This window comes from Electrona antarctica, assembly GCF_951216825.1.
Source record: "Electrona antarctica genome assembly, chromosome: 19".
Classification (NCBI taxonomy): Eukaryota; Metazoa; Chordata; class Actinopteri; order Myctophiformes; family Myctophidae; genus Electrona; species Electrona antarctica.
The window spans coordinates 96,201-115,081 of NC_136800.1; the positions used below are offsets into that span (position 1 = coordinate 96,201).

The 18,881-nt window shown below is 42.2% G+C and overlaps 1 protein-coding gene across 1 annotated transcript in view; it reads right to left on the bottom strand.

The window, feature by feature from the left end:
• The window catches only part of LOC306943322 (homer protein homolog 3-like), a 51,879-nt gene that overhangs the window by 28,732 nt on the left and 4,266 nt on the right, over window positions 1-18,881 (bottom strand). Inside the window, exons 3-5 of the mRNA XM_079529575.1 lie at window positions 11,790-11,946; window positions 5,975-6,106; window positions 4,540-4,644 (exon numbers count right to left, since the gene is read on the bottom strand). Coding sequence (XP_079385701.1) covers window positions 4,540-4,644; window positions 5,975-6,106; window positions 11,790-11,946 — 394 coding nt within the window. The remainder of the gene's footprint in view (window positions 1-4,539; window positions 4,645-5,974; window positions 6,107-11,789; window positions 11,947-18,881) is intronic.

Genomic DNA, 18,881 nt, shown 5'->3' on the forward strand with positions numbered 1-18,881 from the left:
ATGAAAGACCCACCTGTGAGAACTAGAGCAGCAACCGATCAGTAGCATGAGAAGATAGAAAGACATCTCTCAGTGTGATTTAAAGGGATCGTGACATAAAATGAATGTATTTTTTCTTTTTGGATTTCTGAGCTCAATTGCACCCCAACAACATGAACTTTTAACACCATGGAGGCCCAGGGCGGAGATCTCCGTCAAGTTCAAGTTCATGGTCAAGTGCCCAAGGCGGAGATTGATAAATAGGACGGAGATTAATGATATCAAAACCGATCGCATCGCTCCACAGCCTAGGAGCGCTTGTTGCCCAATCCTCGGTGTTGCACAACAGTGACACGTCATCAAAAATGTTCCCTGCCTGTTTAGCGGACGACAACGAAAATCTTAAAACGTTCATAACTCGCGATCTAAATCATCCCGTCTAATTATGAAAAAAGATCCTGTGTTAGACGGCGCTCCGTGGTCCAGTCGCTAGTCGCGATAGATTTATTCTTACCTCCCGTTGTTGTCGATCGACTCTAGAGTGGTGTGGCTATTGTTAGCTGCTACACAGACATTCACAACAACTTCCGGTGCGCCGGTAAAAGTGGTCCGGGTGCTATAAATGATGGGCACATTTTAGTAATGGATTAAACAGTGGATTAAATTTAATCCAGGGTGCCCATCATTTGTAGCGCACGGACCACTTTTACCGGCGCACCGGAAGCTGGTGTGCATGTCTGTGTAGCAGCTAACAATAGCCACACCACGATCGAGTCGATCGACAACAACGGGAGGTAATAATAAATCTATCGCGACTAGCGACTGGACCGCTGAGCGCCGTCTAACACAGGCTTCAGAACACACAGAGAAAACCCCAGGCCACAGAAAATCCACTGAATGTTCAAAGTTCAGGTTGTGTGGGTGTAATTGAGGTCATAAAACCTAAAAGAAAAAAATCTAAAAATAAATGAAAATTAATGTCATGAAACCTTTAAAGCTGCTATAAGCAATAATATGTCAACATTTTAATGACTAATTTGTTTTTGGTAGCGTTCTACCCATTGCTGGCTGTCTGAATACAAAAAAATGTCATTAAAAGTGATATATTATTGCTTATAGCAGCTTTAAGCATGCGAGATACATTGCACAAAGTCATGACATGTTTATCTCTGTCGTACTCTGTTTTAGTTCAAGCACAGTGCTACTGATGAGTACATTTAAATGATGCAGTTTCACCTTCATTCAGGGAACTGGGATTTCCAGTGTTCAATAAATCGCTTAAGCAATTTAAGCAATTTATTGAACACTGGAAATCCCAATTCCCCAATTCCCTAAACTTGAAATTTGAGACAAACCACATAAAATCTATAGCACTCAAGAGAAAATGCACAAGCTTTTCCCGACTCGGGCAGATGTGACTGAGGCATAATTGTTTCTATTGATCCAGTATACTCAGCTACATCATCGTATCGGTCGGCAGTGGAGGAAAGTAACAGTACATTTACTACTGTAAGTACTGTACTTCAGTACAATTTTGAGGTTTTTGTACTTTACTCGAGTATTTTCAATTTCCAACTACATCAGAGGGCAAATACTTTTCCTCCACTTCAATTACCGGTATATAAAAGCTTTAGTTACTAGTTACTTTGTAGATTTTGGTTATTGTTACAAAACATACGTACACTTCAGCTCTATACACATTCCGGCCATTTGAAAATAGCCGATCTACAAGCTCACAATGCGACGCATTGTGAGCTTGTAGATCTGCCATTTTCAAAAGATTATTATACCTTTGAAAACTAAAAATTCTGCACAATTAGTACTTTTACTTTTGGGACTTCATTTTGAAGCCACTAAGTTTGAACTTTTTGAATTCCGGACTTTTACATGTAACGTATTTCTAAATTGCAGTATTGATACTTTTACTTAAGTTAAAAAAAAAGTAGTACTTGTTCCCCCCACCACTGTCAGTCGGAGACCTCTCTCTGCACTGCTGGACAGCCCAGGATCATTTCATCCTCGCCCTACTTTCCCTCTCTGTTCTCTTCCCGTGGAGACGACGAGTGACCCAGCTCACTCTCATCTCCTCTCCGTATCCCCCTTTCTCCATACTTTTTCTGCTTCACCTTTTGTTTTGACGACGATTTTAGTTTTTTTACTGCACTTTGACAGCCTTCAGAACAGCCTGCCAATTGAGTACTTAACCAGTCCACTTTCACAGTCCCTTTGCACTCTTCAGACACATGCAGGCAGATACAGAGATCTCCATGTGGGACACAGACAGACAGTTAAAACGGATGCTAAGACAAGTTGACAACGGGTATTATTAGGTTCCCAAGTTGCATCGTTCTCAAGTAGGCCGGTGGCCGACGGGCACGTATAGGTCTAGTTGACCAAATGTAAGTACTGAATTCATACTAAATGTATCCAATTGACCTGGTTCCTGGTTGAATAGCTACATGTGTAGGTTCACAATAGAGATAAAATGTCACTCAATCCACAATGACGAATTCAGACGAATTCAGAAACGGGTCTCATGGTCGCAGCAAACGTATTTCCTGTAGGTGGAGACGACATATCTGTGTAAGCACCGGAAGTGCTTTGGCAATGTCTCGGGACCCCCGCCCCGCCCCCTCCCGACCCCCAATATAAATAGACTGCTACAATAACCTTAATACACCATTAATAAATACTGAAACCAGATATACATTAGGGAAGGTGTATGAATGTACTATGTGTACTATATGTAAACTCTTCATTTCCTTTTTCCAGCCATTCAGTTGCAAAAAAGAAAGAAAAACTTCTTTTTTTTTTTAAATAATTTGGGGACCCCCCAAAATAATTTGGCGACCCCCCAAGGGGTCGCGACCCACGGGTTGAGAACCCCTGTTCTACTACATTGAATGGTAGAGTGACTGATGTTAGTCTGCTCAAACTCTACTCTTTTACCTGCTTTTTACTAGGGGGGTTAGCAATTTAGCAGCCACAGAGGCCAGCAACTCTTAAAGGGTTCATAACTCAAATATCTGTATTGCTAAATAGAAACAATAGCAACCAATAGTCATAGATATTGGATCACTCCTGAAACTAAGAATACTTGTCATGGTAAGAAACGCAACCTCAGCACTCGCAGAATTAGATTAATAATACATATAAATAAAACAATATATCAGATGTGCGCGAGTATTTTATACACTAGCTCTTTTTCTTTGCACTGTGATGTTTGTGGGAAGAATAAAGTGTCTTTAGTATAGATTTGAGGTGGCTGGTCAAATGTGGCCATGTTCCAGCTACTGTGGCTGGTGGGCCAGAAAACATAATGATCCACCCTCTCCATTCCGCTACAACTACAAGAGTTACAAATTGGATTTGACCGTGTACAGTATATACAGTATCTAAAGAACAAAGTAGAAACATGGCATGCAACTCTGATCCTGATCATTTAAGATGACGATCACGGGTGTTGTGTAGAACGAGCAAGGCCAAATGTCTGCTGTCAAATTCTTTCAGTCAAAACTATTAATTGCAATCACAGCGGTCGCACTTCCTTTTCTTCAGCTGTCCCCATTGTAGGCCTAATGCCCGAGCCGACTTCTTCCTGCGCGTAACAATGCCATTTCCTGGACCCACGTTTTGCAGTCTTTCCAAAGGATGTAAATACCCTGAGAGGAAGTGACTTGCATAGCAATCCCCCCAATTCCCCCCATTCTGCAAGACACCAGGAAAGAGAGATCTGTTCCCCCTGCATTTAGACCAGAAAACTATTTGAATAGTAAGACTTACGATTCAAATACTCTTCTGGTCTAAAATTCTTAATAGCAAGGCTGTCCCCTTATAGTTAATCGATGGGTTTGGTCTTGGGTTGATTTAGTCACTTGTTTCTCTGATGCCGAATAAATTATTATTAAAAAAATTATGAACACATATCTTAGATATCCTTTAATTCTACCAGTCTATAATTATATAGGCCAATAGCCACTAGGCAATGAGAAATCATCATTAGACAGTTCAGTTCTATTATTGGCGAAAGTTTGTCTATTTTCAGTCACCCAATGTATAGGGATGCTAGGGTTCATTCATATTGTAAATGTTCATAGTATCTTTGTTTTTTCTGTGGTGTAGTATACCTACACTCCCTGCGACATACTGTACTAGCGTCATGTCCGGGGGGTGTACTTGTACATTAAGCCGCCTCGCACTACAGAAACAGGCGAAGGGCTGCTGCCCTATGGGCCACATGGCTCTGCAAGGCATGCTTTACTAAACTGTGCATTTCATAAATGGTGCATTTATATAGCGCCTTTATCCAAGGCGCTTTACATAGATTACATTCACACACACATTCATACACCGACGGCGGTGGAAACCATGCAAGGCACCAACCAGCACATCGGGAGCAATTAGGGGTTCAGTGTCTTGCTCGAGGACACTTCGACACTAACTCTGGGGGAGCCCGGGTTCGAACTGGCAGCCTTGCGGTTACCATCCGGCAACTCTACCCCTGAGCCACGGCCGCCCTGCGACATTCAGTCCACGTCTTTTGAGGACAACTGAACTCACTTGAGGAGCGGCGATGTTGAGGGCTTGGTTGGCCAGCTCCTTATCCTGGGACTTCTCTCGCGCCAGACGAGCTGCATCTTTCACCTCCTTAAACTTCTCGGAAAACTTTAAAAGGGTTCAGAGAATATTTAGGATTTAGTCAAATTAGGTACACAGCAGGATATAAACAATGCTGAACTCAAATCAGGTGGCTTCACACAAACACTGATTGAAGCTGTGAGTTTAAACCTGCAATCCAGGACTTTTGAAATGAATAAAACATTATTTTAGGGTAATAACTAGAGATGTCCTGATACTGTATCGGTATAGGAAAAGTATCGGCCCTTATTTGTCATATCGGGTCATATCGGAATCGGCGAATATGCTAGTCTAACCACCGATGCGAAGCAGGGGTAAGGGGTTGACACTAAATAAAATGTTGGGACATGTGGAGTTTGCTTTCGAGTTGCCCAAACTGCAAGCGCACATTTGAGTGAGGAGTCTGCTATAAACACAACACGAGATATATAGATAGCTATAAACACAACACGAAATCACACCACTAGTATCGGTATTCGGCATCGGTATCGGCTAACACAGAAATTGTGGTATTGGGATGGGATCGGGAACGAAAAAAGTGTATCGGGACATCCCTAGTAATAACAGTATTTATTTTGTAACCTTTACGTACCCATTTGCAACTTTGAGTGTACAGTACAAATGGAACTAAAAGGACTCACAATCCCTTAGAGTTAAAATAACACTGAGGATCTTACTGTGTAGACTATAGAGACTAGACTAGAGGTATGGGAAATAATCTTTGGTCAACTTTAAATATTCACATCATGACATATTTACGTGAAATACATGAAATGTGTCACAGACAGTGTTGATTTCGTCGACTAAAACTAAGACGAAACATTTTGGTCGACTACCCTTTTTCACTGACAAAAACGAAATAAAAACTAAGCCATGCTGACTGAAACTATGACTAAATATACTGCCGATTTTGTCAACAAATAAAAACTAGACTAAAATGTTAGGGAGGGACTAGTGGACAAGAGATCCAGTATAAGTCATTGTACACTTGGTTACATGCTGCAACATGTTGCAACATAGCCGATCTACAAGCTCACAACGTGTCGCGCTGGGACGCATTGTGAGCTTGTAGATCGGCTATTTTCAGCCATTACGACGGCATCAAGGCACGCCAAATACATTTTAGTCGACTAAAACCGCATGATATTTAGTCGACTAAAACTAGACTTAACACTAAAACATTCCAGGAGACTAAAATGTGACTAAAACTAAATTAAGTTTCATTCCAAAGACTAGGACTAAAACTAAAATAGAAATGACCTGCCAAAAACCACACTGGTCACAAAAAAGGTCCCGGATTGCAGCTTTTCCACCGCCTTGCGACGGACGGACGGACGGACGGACGTTCTCAATTCACCTGATGCAGCTGCTGCTCCGTAGCGAAGCCCAGGCCGTACACAGTGTTGGCCCTGCTGTCGGCCCACTGGCCGAACTTCTGCGATGTCTTGGTGAAGGTCATGCTGGGTGTGAGGCTGCAGTTGATGATCGCCTGCAGACACGGCAGAGATGGAACAGAGTAGTCAAACGTCTCCGCGTTGCAGTTTACAGAGGACGATGAAGGACGCAAGGACGCAAGGCAGCAGGAGCCACATCAAGAACAAGGTATGCCTGTGACGATGGCATCACATTTTGCTCTGTACTTTAAGCACGTGGAATTGTATTATATTTCATAATTCGTGAGTTTCAAATGTAGACCTACACCTGCCACGTTGGAGAAAAAACAGGTGTTGCAAAACAAACAAATTAATTTAAAAAATAGGAATTAAAAAAAAATTGCGTTCCTTTTTGGTGTGTGCCAATAAAGAAATGGAAATGTGAGTACTTTGTCCGCCATTTATTACATTTTTGGATGCGCTACCTTTTTGGATTTTTTTTAATTCCTATTTTTGGATTTATACTGGATTTTGAGCGATGGAAATAAGCGAATTAGCACAACACCCCAATGCCCCATTCAATTCAATTCAATGCAATTCAATTGATTGAGGTCTTATGGTAGGAAAAATAGCCAATGCTATTGCTAATAGGTGGTTAAACAACTAGTCGACTAGTAAACTAGGCAACTAGTCAACTAGTTAAAAAAAAATGACTAGAAGTGAATGCCCTAGCGCTGCACTGTACAATATGTACAGTATACCGGGCAGTTGCTGCTTCTACTGTACCTCCATGAGTAAGTGACAAATAAATCCCTCTCGATTCCCTAGATCCTCAAGCCCTGATATTTGACTTGTTTCTTTCTTTTCCTTGTCCTTTCTTTCTCCAATTCCAACTCTGAAACTGCAAATGTAGGGTAGCTTGTATGAAAAAGGATTTGACCCAAATCTGTAATTGTGTGATGTGACAATAAAGTTGCTTCTGAAATTCTGATGTCAATTATTCTCTCTTAGTATTGATTCATCTTAACCCATTCTGGGCGGGAACCCCTTTTGTGTTTTAAGCATTATGTTATGCTTTGGCTGTTGAAAAATAGCAGATCTACAAGCTCATAGCACGGCACCGAGTGCCGCGCTACGAGCTTGTAGGTCTGCCATTTTTGAAAAATCGTGAAAATGAGGCACAAATCTTTGAATATTATACAACAGGTCGTTTCGAGGAAGCAATCTGATTGGTTGAAACGGCTTTTAGCCGTGGATTAAACCAGCACCATTCACCACCTAATCAAAACAAAGAATTCAGCTGCTCTGTTTTCCCAGAGCGCTAGCAAACTCGGTGGCTAGGCTAGCTAGTTTCTTGGGACATTTGTGGTCGTAGAGACTACATCTGTCATTAAAAAAAAATATTATTTCAGCGATTTTCTTAGTTTTGTATAATTGCAATATTACACTCGAGGGTGTGGTTTAACGTGATTATTGCCACTTCAGTGATGCTTGCGGAACTCGACTTAGTCTCGTTCCTTACCGCATCACTGTCGTGACAATAATCACGTTAACCCACACCCTCTTGTGTAATATTGCTTAATTCTTTCAAAGCGAACGTTTTTAACTCAAAGCTTTGCTTCTGACTAGTTTACTAGTCGACTAGTAAATCCACTAGTCGACCTTGCTGGTACTAGTCGACTAGTTGATAAGAAAGAAAAAAAAGTTCATTTTTTTCCCCCCGATTTTGTAGGCCTCAATATCAGGTAGATTATAGTTATAGTCACCAATGTACACAGTTTTTAAATGTACAAATATTTATTTAAACATTAAAAAAAAACTAGGGCATTCACTTCTAGTCATTTTTACTAGTTGACTAGTTGCCTAGTTTACTAGTCGACTAGTCGTTAAACCACCTTTTATGTTTAAAAAAAAAAAAAAAAAAACCCCCCCTTTTTTTCTTTTTTTTTTAAACATAAAAGGTGGTTTAACGACTAGTCGACTAGTAAACTAGGCAACTAGTCAACTAGTAAAAATGACTAGAAGTGAATGCCCTAGTTTGAGCACCACTGACATAGAAACATAGGGTTTTTCAGAAAGCCGTCAGGATTTAGAAGACATTTGTATAGAATCCTCCTCAGGTCTAAATGGGTTTATACTGCTTGTTGATCCATGTGGATGTTGTGATTCATCATTTCAGCAGCCTTGTCAATAGTGACAGAAGAGGCCTCATACTGCAGGAACAAAGGGAGGAACGGGGGGTGAAACATCTGCACTTATTACTGAAGACTGCTGCATGTTTGCATTAGCCGTCTACTGGTAATCCAGGCAAACAGATGCTATGGAGCTCTTTATGCACTGAGACTTTGGTCTAGTTCACTGTCACTCCCTTTAACCCATTTTGACCTGAGATCAGATTCTAAAAATGTCTTCTACATCCTGACAGTTTTCTGAAAAAGCTATGTTTCTATGTCAGTCGTTCTTCGATTTTTCAAAAATAGCAGACCTACAAGCTATGAGCTTGTAGATCTGCTATTTTTCAATAGCTAAAGCATAACATAATGCTAACACCAAAAGGGGTTCCTGCCCAAAATGGGTTAAAGGGAAAATGGGTTAATATAAATCCTATTGTTCTGATGTAAATAGATATTATATCTTCTTACAATGGGATTTATATTACAAAATGTCAAAATCGATAAAAGACGGCCTGGGCCGGCCAAGCGGTCCAGGCACCTAGGCCTGACAGTGTGTCACGGGTTCGAGTCCCGATCCTGACGACCTTTGCCCCATCTCTCTCCCCCCTTTCCTGTCAAATTACTGTTAATGTATCAATAAAGGCAAAAAGACCAAAACAAATATCTTTAAAAAAACAAATTGATAAAAGACATCTATACGAGAGTCTTAATAAGGCTTAAACATTACACAGAAGACATAGCGTATGTGTTTTCCACGCATCTCCTAGACTCCTACCAGCCGGAACCATGGTATTTACCTTCAAAAATAGTCCAAATGCTATCACATCACATGCTCTATATTTTGCACAACTAATTTCTCCCAGTTAGAAAGCAGCCAAGCTCCAAACGTTAGGAAAAAAACCTAGGAAAGGTGGCTGATGATGGCACCTCAATCCCTTTATTACACGAGAGAGAGAGAGAGAGGGGAAAAAAACACATTAAGGGGTCTGTCCTATTTATAACCTGTTCACGTCATCTCAGGCATAACGATAATGGCATTGATTTAACCATTTCAGAACGGGAACCCCTTTTGGTGTTTTAAAGCATTATACGTTATACTTTAGCTATTGAAAAATAGCAGATCTACAAGCTCGTAGCGCGGCACCGCTATTTTTTGGAAAATCGCGATAATGTGGCACAAATCTTTGAATATATATTCTTCCAGGGTGAACGTTTTTAACTCAAAATTTTGCTTCTGGGACTACATATTTTCAGCTGGTGGTCGACGGCCAATTACATATGATTTTGGCGCTCCTTCACATGAAAAGGTTGAGTACCACCGACATAGAAACACGAGGGTTTTTCAGATATTAGAAGATATTTTGTAGAATCGTCCTGCAGGTCTAAATGGGTTAAAATTCTAGAATTGGAGGGGCAACGGCTGCTTATGAGGAGAGGGTTTGCGCTTCCCTCCTTCCCTTCCCTTCCCTCCATCAAACCGTTACAAGACAGTCACTTACAGTATGTTCTCCTACTGTACACAGTCAAATCCATTTGAGAGAGTGTGCAACCGTAGTCAAATGGACAACGAGGGAATTTGTGTTTGCATGGTGACACGTTTGACACCATGTGGGGGAGGCTTGACGACATCGGGGGTGATTAACGCCAAGCCCAGACACCAGTTGTGGGGGGGGGGGGATTGGGCTGATAACCAACAAACTGCCACGCCGCACTGCATTGTGGGAGACAGGAATGTGGGTCAGTCCAGATGGGTTAAGAAGACCACTTGATAATATACATACATGTCCCCCCCCCGGCCCTTCGCTTGTTGTCATCTTCCGGGGAAATCCAAAATCCAGTGAGGTCTCTCTCCTTCAACGTCCGCTGAGTTTGTGTTCATTGGTACACTGAACTGTCTTCACTTAACTGTGTACAAATGTAAAAAAGTGTCTAGTTTTTTTTTTTCTTTTTTTTGGATGGTTGGTAGGATTTGGCAATCTGCCAGACTCTGCGGTTTGGCGAGCCAAATAAGCATTTATCATCCACCCAGGCCCACGCTGAATGCAACGCATCTCCATTCCCCTCACACTACACTAGCTATATACAGTCAAATCCTAGAATTCATTTAAAACTCTGAGACGGTACAAAATGTCACCACATTGACCTTTACAGGTTCATTTGTACCCTGTCAAGAGTTACAGATGGATAAATCTCTATGTATATATTAATTTGAAGAGTGGTTGGTTGGTGGAAGGAGCAAATCTTTGAATATATATTCTTTCAGCGCGAACGTTTTTAACTCAAATATTTGCTTCTGGGGGGTCCCTGGAACAACATATTTTCAGATGGGGGTCAGCGGCCAAATACAGATAATTCTGGTGGTCCTTGACATGAACATGTTTGAGAACCACTGACATAGAAACATAGGTTTTTCAGAAAACTTTTTAGGATTTAGAAGAAATTTTTTAAGAATCGTCCTCAGGTCTAAATGGGTTAACTTCGAAGGCAAAGTGCTGTCGACCTTCAAAACACCAAATAAGGAGCTAAATACCAAGAAGCCTTAAAAAAAACAGAAATCATTATCCTTAAATAATTTCTTGCTAAGTTGTGAACACTCAGTCTTGATCTCCCTAATCGAGACGCCACACTATTTATACTGTAATATTATCACACATAAGGGCATGCATTTCCATTCCAAAAAGTCAACCCGATGGAGGAACAGTTGACCAGAGCCATCTTTGTCAGAACGATGCAGTTTCTACTTTCACCCGCTTTCTAGATAGATAACTAATAGATTATCTTAGTCCGTGGCATAAACTCCTAAAAGTTTTCTGATAAACCCATGTTTCTATGTCAGTGGTGCTCAACTTTTTTCATGTCAAGGACCCCCAGAATGATCAGTATTTGGCCGCGGACCCCCATCTGAAAAAAATGTTGTTCCAGTGACACCCCCCAGAAGCAAAGACTTGAGTTAAAAACTGAAATAATATATATTCAAAGATTTGCGTCACATTGTCACGATTTTTCAAAAATAGCAGATCTACAAGCTCATAGCGCGGCACTATGTGCAATTTTTCAATAGCTAAAGCATAACCTAATGAAAAAAAAAAAAAAAGGGGAACCCATTCAGGATGGCAACCCCTTTTGATCTTTTAAAAGTTAGCTACCAGTTAGCTACCGCAATAAGCATCCTTCACACAAAGTACAAGGACGGTTGTCATGGATGAGCAAAGACAGCATTCATGCACAGAACTGAGATGTTTGTTCAGAAGTGGTATACTCGAGGGGACAAGTAGAGAATGCTGTCGACCGTGATAGCATACAGTCACATATTGTATCGTAACGTATAGGGGACGCATTGCGTCATTGGTATTAGCATTCAATTTTTTGAGTGGTGCAACCACTCCTAGACAGCTATGTGTGTGGCTGGGTCTGTCCCTGGCTGTGTCCGAGCACGGAAATAGCGTTATAGCGTTTGTTCACCACCAAGTGTCACTGTTGCACAGCCTTGCATGCAGACACAAACAGGCCAGGGAGGAGGGTGTGTGTACAACTTGGAAGTATGTCATCAATGTACAACACTACGATATACGTCTACTGAACCACACCACCATACCATCATCAAACACCATCCCTCTCCTCTCACCTTGGTCCCGCCCACGCTGATGATGCGGTAGACATTGCGGTTGGCGTCATAGAAGAAGGAGACGGTGACGGCGTGCTTGCTGGCAGGGATCCAGTTCCTCTTGGTGGCGGGGTCGATCTGGAACACGTGGGCGCGCACGCTGAAGATGGGCTGCTCCCTGGAGGTAACAAAACACAACACGCAGCCAATGAGGGAACCAGGGACGTGCAGAGAGTGTTAGAGGGGCAGGGGTTGAAATCCCATATAAAGAGGGCAAAAAGAAATGTGTGCACAAAAATAGCGAAAATAGCAGATCAGCTATTTTCGGGGCGCAACCCTTAGAGTATATATGAATAGAGACGGCACCCGAGTTCTCCTTCCATCCACTTGCATTAAGTTGCTCAGAAGCGCATGAGGCGATTTCACTCCTCCTTCCGGTTAGGAACAGAGTGCATTCTGGGATTGATTGGGCCAAAGACATGAACGCGCTGCCATTGCACTGAAACCGCGTTCATGTGTCATCATGAACGTGCGCAATGATAGTCAACGGACCAGTGCGTTCATGTTCTTGGCCCAGCGCTGCAATACCAAATTCGGCCACTATGTCCATTGCGCTTCAGGGTTTCCTCCGGGTGCCGTCTCTATTCATATATACTCTAAGGCGCAACCCAGCACTCTTTAGCTAGTGGAGATGTACGGTATGGATTTCTAAACAAATTTGTTCAACGAAAAATACTGTGTTCAAGTTCAGGAGACTTCGGGAAAAAAAGAAATTCTCCTGAATGCTGGTAAGGAAAGGAGTGGCATTTGCATTTCTTTCACCATAGCAATGCTGCATTCATGGTCTGGAAAGGGCAGTTGTTTTTGATCTCTATGTGTGCATGACGTCCCTGAACAATACACCTCAGCAGCGTTTAACCTAGGCCTGGGCATTTAACCCATTCAGGCCTGACGTCGAAATTTAATTTTTATTTTTTTTCTAAATCATGACAATTTTCGGAAAGATTTGAGGCACATTTTAACGATTTAAAAAAAATAGCAGACCTACAAGTTCATAGCGCGCCACTCGGTGGCGCGCTATGAGCTTGTAGATCTGCTATTTTTCAATAGCTAAATTATAACAATGTTTAAAACACCAAAAGGGGTTCCCGCCCCAAAATGGGTTAATGGTTAATGTGGTTAAACGCTAACGTGACATGGATGCGTTCCAGGTCTCAATGGGTTAACCAAAAATATAGCTAAGCGGCTAAGTGACTTAACCCAACCAACCAACCAACCCAGACCTTAGAACTCATGATTCTACAAAAAGTCTTCTCGAAATCATGACAGTATTCTGAAAAACCCATGTTTCTATGTCAGTGGTGCTCAACCTTTTTCATGTCAAGTACCCTCAGAATTATCTGAATTTGGCCGCAAAAAATGTAATTAACATGTCATTTTATGTTGTGCGACGGGCAGATGCAGCCATGCACCCCGCCTACCCGGAAATGTAGTCTCTGGGTTGTTTGACTCGTTTCTAACGCTTATTTTGTTACTTTGGGTATATTTGTACATTTCAGTCGATTCTTCATATGAGTGAAAAGGCTGGGATGATCGGTTTATTTTTCAAACACAGTTCTTATATGAGGCGATCTAAAATCCCCCTATGGGGATTACAATGCAAATAAAAAGTCCACAAATCTGTGGACTGGCGCCCTGCTCTACTGACAGTGACGTCAGGACTTCGGTGCTCTATAGTTCATATAATTGGTCCTCAATAATGTTCATGATAAAAGGCCACAATTGTTTTTCTACTCGGTTTGTGTCTCATAGGAGGGCTGTGGGCCGTTCAGAAACCCGTCCACCAGTCCACTCACAATTTATTTTAATTAAAATCTGCCTAACGATGATGTCACTACTATGAAACACAGGCCGAGTTAGAAAATAAATGTTATCATGAACATTAGTGAGGACCAATTATATGAAGATAAGTGGTGACGTGGTCCTTTAATCTTGCTCATATAGGTTCATTGATAATTGAGAAGCAGGTGTGTTTTTATTTTAATATCTTAACGGTATATCAAAAACATTCTTTCCTTTTTATCGACTACATTGATTAGTCTGATTTGTAGTACAACGGTGGTGTGCAAAAAATTGTGAAAATGGCTGATCTGCTATCTTCATTATTTGAAGAAAAAAAAAAAAATTGTTCATTAATTGTAATCGAGGCAAAAGTTTTAAATACTCATGATTTGAACTTTGAAGTCATATCGCCCAGCCCTAGGTTGCCCATTGGAAAAGCCCTCCATGTACAAACCCTTCAGCAATGCTCCACGTAAAATATTGAATGACTTAAAGACATTATAATGCATTGTGCGGGGTCCCCTAAGCCAAGGCATCTATGCTTGTGTAGCAAGTGGCGCAATGGATAACTAATTAAAGGTTGGTATATGGTAAAGGAATTGACTGCGCATAAACCAGAGTACCAGGTTCGGAAGGAGCTCAATGTGTGAGTGAAAACCAGAGAAATAAGGAGGCAGAAACTGGAGTTAAAGGTTAACGGAAATATTATTATTGACTCAAAAAACAGAACTTAACAACTTTGAACATTTATAGAAAACAAAAAATACAAAATGGGGGCCCCTTTAAAGGTGGTGACTTTGAGAGTCCATGTTGAGTTCCTATGTTTCTAGGGGGGGATTCAGTCTCTCTCCAGTGTGGAGAACAGGGTTACCACATTTGTGGAGGGAAGGGGGGGCGTCGAGATCCGGGTCGGCTCGCCAGGTTCAGGTACCAGCCGGTACCAGAACCATCCAAGGGGAATTCCTTTTAAGGACACAAAAACCTGACCGAAGAGTAACCAAGGGTTGTCACAGTAGTGAAGAGGAACCTGCTGCTGCCATGCCAAACATTTCGGCCATCTTGAATGAGGTGGAAGTGGGAGTGGAGAGTGTAGGAACTGATGTCACCTTTATACTGTCTTGATTGACAGTTGACATGGGTTGCCATTTTCGGGTTGCCATGTTGGCTGGGTTACACTTGGTACCCTTCCCTTCAGCAATGCTCCACGTAAAACATGAACGACTTAAAGACTATATAATGCATTGTGCGGGGTCCCCTAAGCCAAGACTTAAAGACCTTATAATGCATTGTGCGGGGTCCCCTAAGCCACTTAAAGACCTTATAATGCATTGTGCGGGGTCCCCTAAGCCACTTAAAGACCTTATAATGCATTGTGCGGGGTCCCCTAAGCCACTTAAAGACCTTATAATGCATTGTGCGGGGTCCCCTAAGCCAAGACTTAAAGACCTTATAATGCATTGTGCGGGGTCCCCTAAGCCACTTAAAGACCTTATAATGCATTGTGCGGGGTCCCCTAAGCCACTTAAAGACCTTATAATGCATTGTGCGGGGTCCCCTAAGCCACTTAAAGACCTTATAATGCATTGTGCGGGGTCCCCTAAGCCACTTAAAGACCTTATAATGCATTGTGCGGGGTCCCCTAAGCCACTTAAAGACCTTATAATGCATTGTGCGGGGTCCCCTAAGCCACTTAAAGACCTTATAATGCATTGTGCGGGGTCCCCTAAGCCACTTAAAGACCTTATAATGCATTGTGCGGGGTCCCCTAAGACTAAAGACCTTATAATGCATTGTGCGGGGTCCCCTAAGCCAAGGCATCTATGCTTGGTATACCCTTCCCTTTTCCCTCTACACCTCCACAAATCTCTTCTCTGAAAATAGCTTATCTACAAACTTGTGTCATGTGTCGCTTGTGAGTGTGAGCTTGTAGGCTATTATTTATCAGCAAATGTTCAAGGTTCAAGCTGTGTTTTAGGCTATACTTATTGAAGTTTTTTTCAATGGTTTCTTGAAACTCGATACCTTCTCTATAAAACACATGTAATTTCCTTCAAATCGTGATAACCGGTATATGGTAAATTGCCCCCACACCCTCTTTCTTGGACTTTGTTTGAGGGCTATTGATCCACAGATGTTGGCATTTCTCAGCCACCTACAGCTACATCATCACAGTTGACTAAAATGCTCTAAAACCCTCTTTCCAAATGCCATTCACCCTCGCTCTGCTGCTGCTGCTGCTAGTGTTTAGCTGCAACGTACCCTAGTTACGAGGTAAATATTTCAAAGCAACAATGTCACTGGTGTTCTAGAAATGTTTTGGCCACAGTAGTGCAAGTTCAACCCTCTCGTATGCTTTCTCTATCTCTCCCCCCCCCCTTCTCTCTCTCTCTCTCTCTCTCTCTCTCTCTCATTTGGGTTTATGTACCGTAGTGTGTTACAGTACTGTATCTCCCCCACTTCAAATGCAAATGTCAGCAAAATGTCAAACAAAATACTTCTTGCCAAGAAAAACAGATAAAAGCATAGAGGAAGTCACAGATTGTGGCCTTGGCAATACAACACACACTAGCTTGTTTCTTTATAATTTAAGCATTGGGCATACCGTTGAAACAGCATATGGTGTCAATGACTATACTCCAACACAAGAAAACTAAAATGCCACACGAGGGGTTTGAGAAGGAATAGACTAGATGTTGTGAGTTTAGTCTGCATCTCTCTCTCTCTACTGCACTATGAAAATACATTTAAAATGCATTGGCATTCTGTTCAGAGCTGATAAAACAACAGTATGTTGTCACATTCAAAGGGCAAATTACCGTAGTAATGTTCACCGTAGGTGTGAACATAGTCCGAATATCTGCCTCAAATGGCTTTTTTTGTTTGTTTATTTCATATTAATTATTTGTATTGGAAGTGACATAAGGTGGAGGTTTGCCATGTCTGAGCTGCAGTGTTGTTTTCGTCGACTGAAACCAAGACGAAAAATGTTCGTCGACTACCTTTTTTCACCGACGAAAACTAAATGAAAACTAAGCTATGATGACTAAAACTAAGACTACATATACTGACAATTTCGTCAACAAATAAAAACTAGACTAAAATGTTAGGAAGGGACTAGTGGACAAGAGATCCAGTATAAGTCATTTTACACTTGGTTGCGTGCTGAAAATAGCCGATATACAAGCTCGCAGCGCGACTCGCTGTGAGCTTGTAGATCGGCTATTTTCAGCAAGTGTAAAATCAGCCATTACGACGGCATCAAGGCCCGCCAAAATACATTTTAGTAGACTAAATCAACTGTAGATTTAGTCGACTAAAACTAGACTAACACTAAAACATTCCGGGTGACTAAAATGCGACTAAAACCAAGTGAAAACTATTCAAGAGACTAGGACTAAAACTAAAATCTAAATTCGCTGCCAAAAACAACACTGCTGAACTGTCCTTTTTTTGTTCTGCCCTATAAAAAATAAAAATAAAAAGAGTAAAAAAGGCAGCTCCTCATTTCAATCGTATTAATATTGACCCTAGTATTACAACATTACTACGACCACGTTCACGTTTTATTCATGTTCTTCAAAAGATGTTCGACTCGGAGCACTCCCCGTTTCTATGCAGCATTTTTTGCATTGCAGTGGCTGTTCCTGAAAGAACCATATCGCCGTATATTTATATCTGACCCCTTTAGTGGCACACAAATCCAGTAATAGATGCAAGTTAAATAATGCTGTGTCTTTGTAGGGCAGGCAGTATCCCTTTGAACATTGTTGGACACAAACAGGCAGTGTGCAGCACAGAGGAGAGGTGGCCAGCTATTGATATCCTGTATGGCAGAGTACCTTCTTAATAGATTATGATATAGATCATCATCACACACACCCCCCCCCCCCCCCCAAGGACCCACTCTGCAAACAATGTACTCAACAGTGGCATTTGGATGCACAGCTGTCCCACTCAAGTCTGACAAAGCCTCATGTGTTGTAACTCTCCTCATTGTCTCACAGTAAACCCCCACCTCCTCCTCACTCACGCTATAAGCCAGCCTCCGTCCATCCGTAGGACCACTGCTGGGCACACAAGACAGTGATGTAGGGCCCGGCTGAGCTGGCCTGGGCCAGGAGACAAGGGCACCGCACTGTGACCGACAGCTAGCGCCTATTGACTTTGGCCCATTTTAGCTTGAGATCGAATGCAGTGGTAAATGGTGCATTTATATAGCGCCTTTATCCAAGGCGCTTTACATAGGTTGTGCATTACATTCACCCATTCACACACACATTCATACACCGATGGCGGCGGAAACCATGCAAGGCACCAACCAGCACATCGGGAGCAATTAGGGGTTCAGTGTCTTGCTCAAGCACACTTCGACACTAACTCTGGGGGAGCCCACAGGGTTCGAACTGGCAACCTTGCGGTTACCATCCAGCCACTCTACCCCTGAGCCACCGCAGCCCCCACCGATTTTGATCAGGATTTGACAATTACAAGGATTATAAAAGGATTGCAAAGGTGATATATATATATTCAGTGTACAAAAACTAACGTATGGTTATGTAGGAATTTGACATTTGGCTGGCCCATAAAATATAACTTCTGATGCCTGTGAAAGAGATGGTAATCTCTTAGAAGACTACATCTGCATTCATATTTAACATTAACTCATTCAACAGGGCGCCCGCTGGCCTAGTGGTCCAGGCGCATGCCACATATAGGCTCTGGCCTGACAGCGCGTTGCGTGTTCGAGTCCCATTCATGACAACCTTTTCTGCGTGTTCTCTCCCCTTCTCTCTCTCTCCCTCTTTCCTGTCTCTCTTCACTTGATACTATCAATAAAAGGCAGAAAATCCTATTTAAAAAAAGAAAATGGCAGTTGCATTTCAAAACCAATACGGATCACAACGAAGCATCACCCGCTTCACCAACGACACAAATTCAACCTGTATGGAGTAGTTTGCTTCATTGTGCCATGCCGATGAGGGCTGACCAAGAGGGACTTTATAAAGTTATTCCATTATATATAGGCAGGGTCAGGTCAGGGGACATGTTTCAACCTTGCCCGGGGTCTGAATTAGCGGGGTCGGGTCGTCTACCCTGGATATTTGGCAGCAGCGCCGCACGCCCTCCATCCTGCTGGGATCACCTTGCAGCACAGGAGCCGACGGGACGCCCCAGGCACATTTAGATCTGCCTCTTTTAGCTCCCATTACATTCCCCGAGTGCCCCGAGGGCACGCTGCACACTCGCAGACCTGAGGAACCTGTTCAGGTT